The sequence below is a fragment of the Gorilla gorilla genome, chromosome 3 (assembly GCF_029281585.2).
Source record: "Gorilla gorilla gorilla isolate KB3781 chromosome 3, NHGRI_mGorGor1-v2.1_pri, whole genome shotgun sequence".
NCBI classification, from domain to species: Eukaryota; Metazoa; Chordata; class Mammalia; order Primates; family Hominidae; genus Gorilla; species Gorilla gorilla.
In genome coordinates, this window is record NC_073227.2 from 99,042,036 (window position 1) to 99,055,972 (window position 13,937).

Sequence of the window (13,937 nt, forward strand, 5' to 3'; positions counted from 1 at the left end):
CTTGAACTCCTGAGTTCAAGCAATCCACCCACCTCGGCTTCCCAAAGTGCTGGGATTATAGGTGCAAGCCACTTCGACTGGTCAAACTTTTGTTTGTTTTTAAGAGACACCCAGCCTGGAGTGCAGCAGTGCCGTCATAGCACACTGCAGCCTTGAACTCCTTGGTTCAAGCGATCCTCCTGCCTCAGCCTCCTGAGTAGCTGGGATTACAGGTGCACCACCACCATGCCTGGCTAATTTTTAATTTTTTTTTTTCTTTAAAAGAGATGAGGTCTTGTTACGTTGACCATGCTGGTTTTGAACTCCTGGCCTCAAGTGATCCTCGTAAACTAACTTTGAAACTTATTATAGCAGGCTTGTTGTGATCAGGTGAAGTTATATCAGGCCCAAACTTTGTATGTTTGTCTGACTCCAGTTTTGAATTGCATGAAATGACTTAATCTTTCCATTATTCTGCTTAAAAAACAATTCAAAACAATTCAAATTTAGGAATGAGACTCCACAATGAAGCCCCACAGCAACGAAAGTGGTCAGCTTGTTTCTAAATGGAAATCCCCAACTGCCACACCACATCAATCATCTGACATATAATCTCACTTCCACTAAGCTGGAATCTACTTTAAACGTCAGGTCTCTGGATGAAGAATTTTAGTTTAGTGGGTTATGTAGCAGAAATGTCTAAATCCAGAGCACTATTTTAGTGTTGGCAGAAATAGCTTCTCTTCAAATAGCAGAGAAGAAAGAACAAGGATTTTAAGTTCAAAGTTTTTGTCTAAGCACATTTTCTAACGTTTCTACCCGTTATCTCATTAAAAAGAATAAAGAAATAGGGGTGGGGATAGAACCACATTCATCTACTTTCATAGAAGGTGCATACTGGAGTCCTGCAGATACAATTTATTTGATCTATATTTTAAAAATTAGGGAAATGCCACATTAGAAAAAAGTTCCAGGTTTTTGGTTCTCTTAAGAAACTGGAACCTCTGGGCACAGTGTGTGTGCCTATCTTCTTTTGTGGAAAAGTAGGCTGGAGCTGAGAATTGGCTGCTCTCTTTACACAGGCTCTACAGTTTGCCATTCCCTACCACTCCTGAATGTTTTACACCCATATTTATTTTGTTGCTTCACCCTGCAGTCAGGAGACTCCTGCAGTTTATGAAATTGATACAACAGGGCTTTTTTTTTTTTTTTTGGTAGGGGGTGCAAATCTCTCTGATTTGAGGGGGACGCAGTGGTCGCTTTTGCTTCCAAACAGCCTTAAATCTGCCCGTTTTTCAACGATCTGACCTTACTTTTTCAGGGTGGCCAAAAGCACAAAATTATGAATCAAAGAATGGTCCCCAATTACCACGAGCCAGCTGTGTGACCTTGGGCGACTCCGTTAAGTTCTTTTAGCCAAGAGTGATGAATGGTCTGCAAAACGGCCTTAATACCTGCTCTGAATACCCCCACATGGCTGCGGTACAGCAGGCGTGAGATGTTTAAAGTACTCCTAAGTAATTTATAAACTGCAAAACGCTTCCCAGCACAAGCGTCCGCTACAGAGCGCGACGACACCGAGCCGGTTTAGAAGTCCAGTTACTGGAACCCACTCCAGTTCCGTCCTGCTCCCACCTCCCACGCTCAGGGTGGGCGAGCGGAAGGAGATTCTCAAGGGAGAAGGCCTGGAAAACTGGCTAAGAAACGAAGCGAGAAGTTCCTCAGCAGGGGTAAAGTTGTTGGCGGCATTTTTAAGCCCCTAGAGTGGCACAGCGACTCCCGGTCGAGATGACGGACCCCGGTGCGTGACCAGCGCGGGAGCCAGTCCCGGGCCACCTCCCTGCTTGAAGTCGGGCCTGGCGAGTACCCTCCCGGCGCAACCCCGGACCCGGGACCCCCGACTTTGCCCTAGTCCCCAACCCCCACAATCACCTCCCTTGGTCCCCCTCCACGTGACAAGAGCCGGAACCGTCACTTCCGGCGGCGCGGGCAGCGCGCCTGCGCGGGGCGCCTGGCCTCAGCGAGCGGTTGGCAGCAGCGCCCCCCCCCCGCCAACGGCCACGAGTGGCGGGCGGCTCGGGTCCGGCCGGGGCGGCGGCGGCGCGACGGGCTGCGGTCCTGCGGATTTGCGGCCTGCGACGTCTAGCCCACTCCCTGGAGGGGCCGGCCGCCCAGCCTCTTTCGCTCTCTTCCTCTACCCCGGCTCGCGCTCCAGGCGCTTAGTGAGGCGGCGGGACGCCCGGGGCACTGGCGGAGGCGGCGGCGTCGCCCCTGCATTCGGACCCGCCCCCTCGCGCCCCGCCCCGTCCCCGCCCTCCCCACCGCCCTCTGCGGGAGCCGGGCAGCTGCAGCGGAGCCGCGGAGCGGGCGGCGGGGCCCGGGCTGTGCGCTTGGGGAGCGCGGAATGTGAGGCTTGGCGGGCCGCAGCACGCTCGGACGGGCCAGGGGCGGCGACCCCTCGCGGACGCCCGGCTGCTCGCCGGGCCGGGGACTTGCCCTTGCACGCTCCCTGCGCCCTCCAGCTCGCCGGCGGGACCATGAAGAAGTTCTCTCGGATGCCCAAGTCGGAGGGCGGCAGCGGCGGCGGAGCGGCGGGTGGCGGGGCTGGCGGGGCCGGGGCCGGCTGCGGCTCCGGCGGCTCGTCCGTGGGGGTCCGGGTGTTCGCGGTCGGCCGCCACCAGGTCACCCTGGAAGAGTCGCTGGCCGAAGGTACGGGCACCCGGGGAGGCTCGGACAGGCAGGTGAGGGAGGGTTGGGGTGTGGCGGCGGCTTCTCCGGGTCCTCGCCCTCCGGACTGACTCTTATACCCCATTCTTCCTCTGCTGCCGGGCCAGCGGGGGCTCTTAAAGAGTGGCTCGGGCTTTCTCTCTTAAGCTGGCTTTTCTTGCCGCTGGCTGCTCCGTTCGGTGCACAGTTCTCTCATGCCTAGTTTAAATCATTTTCTGTGCTTTTTGACGCGAGAAAATAGGTAGTAGACGGGCTAGGAAGTGGGTTGGTGTTACGATTGGGCCAGTGACTCATTAGAGGGTCAGATCGAACAGGGTTGAAGCTCCGTTCTGCCAGCTGTGGCTCAGACGGGTGTCATGCGTTGGCCTTTTCATCTAAGCCTCCACCCGCGCTGCAGGGCATAGGACCCTGCAGCCCCTGGTGTCAAGCTGGGGTTTGCTGCAGCTCAGTCATCTGTTGAAAAACAATGTATTTGTGTGCATGTGTGCGTGTTGGAGGTGATCCTTTGCTCTAAATTCAGTTAGTAGGTTGCACTGAGGAGCAGGTAAACTTGAAGCCCATTTATCTTTGTTATTTAGAATCTTCTCTGTTGGACAAGGTGCTATTCATGCCCTCCCAGTATGTCTCTTTGATAGTAGTTTAAAAGGTGATATAAAAGCAGGTTAACTTTCACTTAACGAGGTTTTGTGGTCGGTCCTTCATGATCTGGAACAGGTTATGACGGCAGGTAGAAGTCTACTTACAAAAAAAGTTTACTCCGTTTTAAAAGAAGAACTTAGAATTTAGTTTTGTATTTCTGGCATAATTGCCTTGTAGGAAATGCTTGCCCTGTGTGCTGCATGCTTCATTGGCCTTTGAGTTTTTAATTGCAAAATGATACTACAAAATAAACACTTTAAAAGAAATACTTTTTGTTGATAAATGGCCCTTTTAAGTTCTATGGTTAAGATAAAAAAAATCGAAGAGTGGATTCAGTTCTCTGAGCGTTAGACGTTGATGTGGTTTGAAAACAGTAGACTGAGATTCCGCTTGTATTTTTTGAAATGCTATACACAAGAGTAAATTAGCACAAGGGAAAAAAACCTGAAGATTTTTGTATAAAATATTTGAAAGAGAAGGAAATCGTGAATTATTCAGGTGTACGTATCATTGTTTCGTGAACCATTGCTCAGAATAATGATCTTAGCCGAAACTTGGAGAGGTGGGAGAAGGAGGATCCTTAGTTTTTCAGAAGAATGAATATGTGGTGAGTGGTCTTTATAAAAGATTTACTATACTATAAAGTTTTCTAGCTCTTTATTACACATGAATTTCAATTATTGGTTTAGATTGTGTTGTAGGTTTTAAAAGCACATGGCTCTTCACTCAAATGCCATATTCTGTCTTTGAATTGTTTTAGTAACTAATTGAAGTGTAGCTTGAGTAGTGTTACACTCACTCATTCCACTAAATCCCAGATGGGTCTTTTATTTAATAGAAAAAAATACTGACATTTCACAAATTAGATTTTGAATTTGTAACTTGTATTACTCACTACCCTAAGCATATCTTATCACTACCCTAAGCAAGCCATTTTCAATAAAAAAATAATTTTGGAAAGTAATAAAGATGAATTTCAAAAGGAGAGTTCGTTCAACCATAACGAAGAATAAAAGTTTATTTCAAGCGCTAATGTCACTGTTAGAGTGTTCCACTGACTTTTGCCATAAATGTATCATTTCTCTTGAAAAATCAATAATCAAATGCTAGGAGGAAGCAAGGACTGAAGAAATCCTTTTGGAAGATGAAACTTCTCCATCCTACACCCCAGCTTTAATTTCCTAGAAGGGAGGCCAAGGCCTAGGTTTTCTTTCCTTGTATATTTTTTCTGTCTCCATCACCCACACAACTGGAATTGTCTATGTATAATCAGTTTAATTTTGATCCTGGCCGGTCTTATTTCAGATGCTTAATACCCCTCTCCCTTCCTAATAAATAGTGCCACAATTTAGACAAGATGTTTAAGCACAAGTCTAGTTCGCATTTAAGCGTGATTAATCAATAATTGATGGGTCTGCCTGATCATAAGATTGGGTCATGTACTTGTGAAAATGCATTCAAGTTTAGAGTACTTGATTTGGGGAGAGGGATACCACTGAGTAGGCAAAGCGGTAGAAGCTAAGATAGACCAAAGCACAGACTTGGTAGATTTTGCATTTTTTGTTTTGGCCCAAAGTTGTTTAAACAGAGCCAGGAAGACTCAGTAGATACTGTGCCCTGAAGTGTTTTTGCCATGCTCCTGCAAACATTGGTAGTTTACTCATAATGACCTCTGCAGTGTCTTTTTAATAAATCCGTCCGTCTCTCTGTTGTTATTTGTATATAATTAGTTATGTTGCAAAAAGTCACCGTGAAAACTGGATTAGCAAACACTGAACCACTGCTCCTACTATGGTGTTAGATTCCTGAAAGCTGCTGTTCACAACATTTTTGTCAACTGATCAAGATACAACCTTGTTTTATGTGTGTTGCAGTTTAAATACACCTTATTTAATATATTTGGTTGATTTATTAACATTGAAATCATGGCCAACAGCTCTGTAAATCATGCCTCAATGAAGATTATCTAACACTTGTATTTTCTCTGTAGTCTTTGCTCCTTGAACACTAGACAGCACTTTAGCACTATGCTTAGGGACTGTTTTCAACAGTGAAATCACCAATAGCAAGCACAAAAATGAGAAAAACATGGCACTAAATAGACCATGAAAAGGACACTTGTTTACACTATGTAAGCTGAAACTAGAATGTGCATGTCAGTAGACTCACATTTTTCACTATTGTGCACATGTCTGCAATGACAGTGGAAGTGCTATGAGTAATGATTTTGGGGATACAAATAAATGTTAGTGAGTAGATGAATTTGTAAATATAGTGTCCCCAACTAATGAGGAGCAACCTTTGTTATAGGTAGATATGTATATGCACATATTATGTCTATAATTTGAAAAGCAGATTCTCAGGGGTAGGTTGTATGCTATAACTAAACTGTTAAAGTTTTCTCTCTGAAACATTATATACTTTGTATCATAATGTCTTTGTAGTCAAGCACATAAGTGTTTGAAAATAGAACTTGCACCTTTTTAGTTCCTCCTCAAAGTTTAAAGGACTGATAACATAGTGAGGCAGTTCATGTTTTTTTTCTCAAAAACTGTTTAGGAGTCTGTACTAAGCAGATCCCAACTTTGGTCTGTAGAAATGAGGGAGAGCGGTATGTTGCTTTTAGCTTCAAACAGTAACAAATTGTCAGGCTCATATAATTAATTCAATGTAACCTTCCAAGTTTTTACTAAAACCTGGGGTTGGCTTGTTGACCACATGCATCACCATAACAAGCCTTTGGTGCTAGTCTGAGGAATTTAATACTGATTGATAATAAGTTGGTTTTTGAGTAGGGGACATTGTTTTCCCTAAATGTCCTTGGTACAAAATGGACCTAAAATGGGGTGTTGAGACTGGGAGAGCAGAGATAACTTGTTGAGATAATGTAATCACGAGGTTATGGGGGCTGGGTAGGAATGATAGTGTGAATATGGTGATGTGGGTAAGATTTACTGAGATGGGTGTTGGGGGTTATTGGATTGTTAGTAATTGGAGGCCAGGAATTTACTACAGGGTTCTTTAAAAATAGCTCAGTATTTCTCTTAGAGTTAAGTGCTTAGATAAGCTAAGTATTAGCCAGTTCTTGTTGTTAATTTTTCAGGAAGGTTGTACTATACATCTGATTTTGCACTATAAATTAGTAGGGAAATGATAGATTTAAGCATTATATCTCATTTGCAGAAACCATCTGTGGCTGCCCAGTAACTTGTAAGTTCACATTCCGAAGAGAAGATAGAGAGGATAGAAAAAAGGGAAGGATCGAATAAAAATATCAACAACTGTTACTACTACACAACTTCATTAAATGCCTTTGGTGTGCTAAGCACTGCTAGGTGCTACTTAACATAGTAGAGGACAATAGTGGAGGTATTCTTCTGGCCTATGAAACTTACAGATTAGTGTGGAAGGTAAAAGCTAAATAAGCCAACAAAAATCACCAAGTTACTATAGTTAAAATTTTTGATATGTGTCGTGAAGACAATGCTCAGGGTTTTATGAGAGAATTCAGTTTAGACTGGGGGGTCAAGGAAGGCCTTTTTGATCTTTTAGCAGAAACCTGAAGGATGAAGAAAGTTAGGTAAAAACAGAGGTGTGAGGTTGGGGTGATTTGAAGTATGTCATGAAGACTGAAATCTCTGTGTGAGGGAAGGAAGTTTCAGAAACTGAAATACGCTCAGAGCTGTGGACTACAATGAATGAATCACATGTAAGAGAGATCCAAGATGATGTTGGCAAGGTGACCAGGGTCCAGGGCTTAGTATACCATGCTGAGGAGTTTAGGTTTTATCTGAAATGCAACAGGAAGCTATTGAAGGGTTTGAATTGGGGCAGTGTCATGCTCTGATTTGTATTTTTACAAGATCATGCTGATTGCTGTGTAGAGAGGTATACAAATTATAAGGTTAAAATGATGACAGTGGGGATGAAGATGATAATGCTTAAATGGGAAGACCTTGTGGTGGTCATAGGAAGTGTTAGGAATTACTTGCTTATGTATCTCTCGGGTGAAAGTACCGTTTGGGAACATAAGGAAGGAACAGATTTTTTTTTTTTTTTTTGAGGTGTTTGGAGGACAGCCAGTGGTTCAGACATGTTTAGAGATGTGTTTGGATGAGATATCTGAGAGGAAATATCAAATGGGAAGCTGGGTATGTGGTCTGGAACTCAGCAAAGGTGTTTGGGCTTAGAGATGGTACTTCTGATTGATTAGTGAGCCCTGGCTGTTATTTAAAGCCCTGGGAGAGGATGGATGTAGGGAGAGTGTAGAATGAGAAGGTGCTCATTGAAGGACTCCTATAGTGCATTGGTCTCAGACATTAGTGTTCGTTGTAAACATTCAGAGGATTTGGTAAAACAGAAAGTGCTGAGCCTGGTCCCCAACTTTTGATTTTGTCTGAGTGAGGCCCACTCTTTCAGTGATACAGATGCTGCCGGTTCAGGAACCATGTCTTGAGTACCGAGTACCATTGATTTCGAGCGGGCGAAGAAGACTAAGAAGAAGGTGCTAGAGAGGTATGAGGAATACCAGGACACTGATACCTGGAAATATGAGAGTATTTCAAGAAGGGGAGGGAGTGAGCAGTTGTGTTGCTGCAAAGTCATCTTACTTGATCACATTTTTTCGCCTGGCATTCACAGTTATTCATGCTCACTTCTTATCTTTAAAAGCTTACCTGTAATTATTTGCTAGGTGAATACTCTGCGCCTGGTGCAATGTGCTCCACTCCCTGTTGGTCCGTGACTGAATCTTGTACTTGCCTAGCACTCTGCCTTTGTCTCTGTAATCCCTGTTTCCTAAGTACTGGTTATGATCACTTCCTCCTTTCTGTGGACACTTGTAACTATTTGCTTTTTTCCCTCTTGTCACATTTAACCTGTCTTGAGATGGAATTATGTAAGCACCTAGAAACACTAAGGTTGTTAACTACTCTTCCTCTGTCATCTCCACTACCAGATAGTAAAATTCTTAAGGCTAGACAGACTCTGTTTTAATTGATGTTGTATCACACAAGTTGGCCATACCATGAACATTCAGCTACTTCTCAAAGGAAATGATGCTTGATTTTTTTATTTTTAATCAGATGATGATCTTCAGTAGAATTTAAGGCCTAATTTGCAAATTGAAGAGCACCAATGGAGGGCTCTTTACTGGACCATCAAAGGTTTTGTACTTAGGCCAGAGGACTCTGAGTTTTCTAGTTTGGTGAAGACAAACAACCGTTAAGGCAGTGTCATTTCACTTAACAACTTGTAACAGGAAAGAAAAAAAATAACCCAGATGCCCCCTTGTAGTTATCTTGCTTTATTGACATTGTATTTTTATTTATTCTACAAAGGTGGCTTTTTAAAAAAAGTATGTTACATGCAATTGTGAAATTGTTTTACATTTTGTGGTTGATTTTGACAGCTTTTTTTGGATGCTGAGCTTTTTGGGGGTAGAACCAAGGTCTATTCACCTGTGCATTCAGTTGTCCAGTAGTACTTACTCAGCACCTTTTTTTGTTGTTGTTTAATTAAGCTCTTAGAAAACATTGTTTCCTCTTCTGAAACAAGGAGTTAATATCTATTATGAAGATTAGAGAAGATAATGTGTGACAGTACCTGACAGTGCATTGCCAAATCTCTTCATAACTATGAGTGAACTTTTAAGTTCCGATTTGGTTATACGCTTTCAGTGAAATCTGATTTGGAAATTATAGTGACTTTATTATATATTTGGTATCACATTTATCCTGAATAAGTATCACATTTGTGTTTGAAAAATATCTGAATAGTTTGTTAGATAAATTATGTGTCCCTCAGCCATATTGAATTTTCAAGTTTCAATCAGCTATATAAAATTTTGACCATATAGTAGCATATGATTTCACTATAAAATGGAAATTATTTGCAACAAAGGACACTATATACAATATTATTAACAAATGGTTCTTTTTTGGGTTGTTTATGTTATTATTGTAGTGATAGCTCCTAGGATGTAATTTTGATTGTCCGTTAATGTATTTCCTCTAGAGGTAGTAGCTTTATTCAAGGACAAGCTACTGACACTAAAACAATTATTCTAAATTTTCAGTATTCCAAAAAAACAGTGGAAATTTATAATGCATTTATCTCCAGTAAAGGTGCTAAATTGTACAGGATGGGCATGGTGGCTCACGCCTGTAATCCCAGCACTTTGGGAGGCTGAGACAGGTAGATCACTTGAGGCCAGGAGTTTGAGACCAGCCTGGCCAATAGGGTGAAACCCCGTCTCTACTAAAAATACAAATATTAGCCGGGCATAGTGGCACGTGCCTATAATAACAGCTACTCATGAGGCTGAGGCAGGAGAATCCCTTGAGCCCAGGAGGCAGAGGTTGCAGTAAGGTGAGATAGAGCCATTGCACTCCAGCCTCGGTGACACAGCAAGACGCTGTCTCAAAATAAATAAATAAATAAATAATAAATAAAAATAAAAGTGCCAAATTGTACAAACATGCCAAATATCTTTGCTTCTAGGCTGTGGTCAACTATTGTGGTTAATACTGACATTCTCATGCTGGGCAGATTGAAAAGGCTATGTCTTCGATATTTTAAAAATAATGAAAATGAATTAATATTTGTTAGTATGTTTCATCATGGGGTGCACAGTAGGGAAACTTGGAAAAGGTCCTTGATGTTGTCAATGTTAGAGAATGTACTAGAAAGTGAGACGGATGTCCTTATGTTGATCCTGGGTCTTATGTAGTGTTCTTTCTGATCTTGTATATTATCTTGGTTTTCTTTCACCATTTCCCTCCTATTTTTTTGTCAGAACTTGAAGTAGTTTCATATACATCCAATAGAGCTCATTTGGTAGTTATCAGAATGATTAAAGCCTTGACTTGGGATTCCAAAATTAAGAGTCTTGAACTACCATTTCAAAGCTGCCACACTTTTCTAGTGGTCGGGTATAATATTTCATCTCCAAAAGATTGGGACTGTTTATTCCTTGGTTTTATCTTGCATGCATCTGGTGAACCATTCATCTACCCACAGCCTGCTATTTTTAGGGGACTAAGTTGGGAAGTTGAGTGGTTAATGACTGAGCTGTTTTAAATAGCTGGGCACTTAGTTAATTTGGAGATTCTTTGTCTATGTGTATCAGCTTTACAAATGAGGTCAGTCAGCACATGTCTGCTAACTGTTTCGAAAGTCTCTCTCTGCAGGAAAGTGGTTGTAAGGCCTTTTCTACAGAGAGACTTTGTTTTTGGTTTATCCTAGTCTTGTAGAATTGCAGTAACATTAGAGGCATTTTGCAGTAAGTATTATTTTAAAATATGGAATGATTGTTGTTACTAGTTTGCCCATTTTAACATTTTTAATTATCTTTGAAATAGTGCCTTCTTGGACGCATCTATCGGGGAAAAATACCAGCTGGTAATCCCTGTTCTGCCTCTAACTTGCATTGTGACATTTTGACTTCAGTTTCCTCAAGAAAAAAATGAAGTGGAAAAAATGAATTTGTAACATCTTTTTCCATTTTAGTATTCTTGGATTCTGTCTATGTAACTGATTTTAACTGCTCTTTTCGATAAATGAGGAATAGCAATGAACAATTTCAGGATTGAGACCGTAATGAAAGGATTGTGTTTGATCGTTATACAATTTGAGTTCTTTGACAGACTTCACAATGGAATGGCAATTTATTTTTTAATCCTAAAGTATGAAATTATTTTTATTTTATTTTATTTTATTTTTTCAAGACGGAGTCTTGCTCTGTTGCCCAGGCTGGAGTGCAGTGGTGCAGTTGTAGTTCACTGCAACCTCTGCCTCCTGGGTTCAAGTGATTCTCCTGCCTCAGCCTCCCAAGTAGCTGGGATTACAGGTTCTTGCCACCACACTTGGCTAATTTTTCTGTTTTTAGTAGAGACGGGGCTTCACCATGTTGGCCAGGCTGGTCTCTTAACTTCTGACCTCAGGTGATCTGCCCACCTTGGCTTCCCAAAGTGCTGGGATTACAGTCATGAGCCACTGCGCCCAGCCTAAAATTATTTTTTAATCATCGGAAAAAGGTCTTTTCTAAGAAGTTGCCTTACATGCTACTCCTTGAGATCCGGGTAGAATCTCAAATTAAATTGTGTGACATTTCAGAATACTATTTAGTTTCAGTGGGCATGCCACCTTAATTGCTTATTTTACTATCTTGATAGTGTTCTCTAAGAGACTCATGCACAATATATGTATTTTAGAGAGTATTAGTAACAAAACAAAACCTTTTTATTCAAAAAGAATATATGAGGAGGAGGTATGACAGTACTTTCTCTGATGAAGTTTACAGATACAAAGTTTACCCATGATATGTGTGGGAAATTGGGTACTTTTTGTTTCCAATGCTGTCAGCCCTAATTTGGGTCCTTAATACATCTCATTTGGAGAATTACATTAGCATTTGGACTGTTCTTTCAGACTCTTTCCTTGCCAAACCAATTCTTGTATTCCTTCCAGTTTATTCTTCCTAAAATGGACTTATGCTCATGTCAGTCTCTTACTTGCCTAACCAAGTAAAGTACAAACTCGTTACTCTAGGATTCAGGACCCCCTGCAGTATGACCTCCAACCTACCTCTCTAGCCTTAATCTCTTACTCTTACTCCCTACTTATATTACACTCATGTGCTTGGTATTTTCTGCACTTCTCTCAAGCTTTCTGCTATCGTCTGAATGTTTGTGACTCCTCCCCCAATTCATATGTTGAAATCCCAACCCCCAAGGTGATGCTATTTAGTGATAGGGCCCTTGGGAAATGATTAGGTCATGAGAGCCCTCATGAATGGAATTAATGCCCTTATAAAAGAGGCCCCAGAGAGATCCCTCATCCCTTGCACTACATAAGGTTAGAGTGAGAAGATGGCCATCTGTGAGGAAACAAGTCCTCTCCAGGCACTGAATTTCCCAGCACCTTGCTCTTGGACTTTCCAGTCTCCGTAACAGTAAGAAATTCTGTTGCTTATAAGCCACCCAATGTGTGTGTGTGTGTGTGTGTGTGTGTGTGTGTGTGTGTGTGTGTTTGTTTTGAGACACGGTCTCTATTGGCTAGGCTGGAGTGCAGTGGTGTGATCATAGCTCACTGCAGCCTTGAGCTACTGGCCTCAAGCAGTCCTCTTGCCTTAGCCTCCCAACAGTTGGGACAATAGGCATGTGCCACCTTGCCACACTTTTCCATTTCTATTTTTTAGCTTATGTTGTTATGTTTGCCCAGAATGCAAATACTGGCCTCCACCACTGTGTTAAAAATTGGGTTTTGTAGGATATATTTAAAATAGTTACTTTTTTGTAATCTTTATTTTTTCCTGAAACCCTATCTACAACCAAATAAGTGTAATTATGCCTTCCTTTGCTCTGCATAGCAACTGTTACTCATATAGCACTTATCTTAAATAGCTTTGTTCTATTCTAATAAAATGTGTAATTTTCTCTACTTTAAAATTTAATTCTTTTAAGGCTTATCTTGTATTCATTCTTTTTTTCCCTCTCATTATTTTTAAAATATTTGGTAGAGATGGGATCTTGTTATGTTATCCAGGTTGGTTTTGAACTCCTGGCCTTAAGTGGTCCTCCTGCTTTGGCCTCCCAAAGTGCTGGGATTACAGGTGTGAGGCACCATGGTTGGCCTTGTATTTGTCTTTTATCTCTTGCAGTGCTGTACTCATGATAGTACTGAGTACCTCTGTAAGAGGTTGAGTTTTGGTATTCAAAAGTGATCAGAGGGCTTGCTACAAATTACTATGAAACAATTGGATAGCAGCCATATTTGACATATCAAGCTGTTCAGTTGATATTTAGGAGAAGGCTGACTCTGTTTTTGAAGTTCTGTCCATTTTAAAATAAGGAGATAGAGATATTTGTTAATAATGTAGTTCTAGCATTAAATAGATGGATGAAAAAAATACTACCAGATTTATTTTTGGACTCCTAGCCTGTTTTATTTCTGTTATGGTTATATGTATAGTACATCTTTGTTTTGTGGGTACTGCATTGCTTGTATTTGATGTGACTCTCAAAATGTTCTAGCCTGAATTCCCTTGAGCCACTACCATTAGACAGAGCGGGAGCTGGGTAGTCTAAAGTATGTGCTTTGGATAACTGATCTTAAGAAAACAGTTTTGGGGATGGTCAGCTGTGTATGGCTTTATCTTGAGTGGCGGATAGTACCACTCAATGGGATGAATGGTGTCTAAGAGGATGAGGGTATTAGGAAGAAGAAGGGGATCTCATCTCCTTAAGGCTCCTGGGGAGGGAAACAAATGAGCATTAACTTTGGGGATTCCTCTAACTGGACTGTATGATATTGAAGGTACTTATTTTCTAGGTGGAAAGACATTTAGTTTGCTTTTAGATTAGGAAATTTGTAAGCCTGGCCCAAAGGTCAGAGGGTAGCAAACCACCCTTGACTATTCTTTCTTTCATTTTCTGGAAGAGAGGGTTCCAGTACACTACTTCTCCTTGCCTAAATGCTGTATTTACTTATTTTGCTTTATTTTTGTTGGTTGGACCATTGTTAGGGCTGCCTGGAGCTTTATACATAAGTATTCTCTTTTGAATGAGATTGTCAGTGGTTAGTTTAGGTTT

At 41.7% G+C, this 13,937-nt stretch overlaps 1 protein-coding gene across 3 annotated transcripts in view; it reads left to right on the forward strand.

Moving 5' to 3' along the window:
• The first annotated feature begins 2,018 nt into the window (after window positions 1–2,018).
• BMP2K (BMP2 inducible kinase) overlaps window positions 2,019–13,937 on the forward strand; it is a 143,703-nt gene continuing 131,784 nt past the window's right edge. For 2 of the 3 annotated variants that reach the window (XM_019025578.4, XM_055385136.2), the window contains exon 1: window positions 2,019–2,688. In XM_019025578.4, the coding sequence (XP_018881123.4) occupies window positions 2,517–2,688 (172 nt within the window). In that variant the 5' untranslated portion in view covers window positions 2,019–2,516. The remainder of the gene's footprint in view (window positions 2,689–13,937) is intronic. The other variant, XM_063705354.1, reaches the window with a different exon arrangement.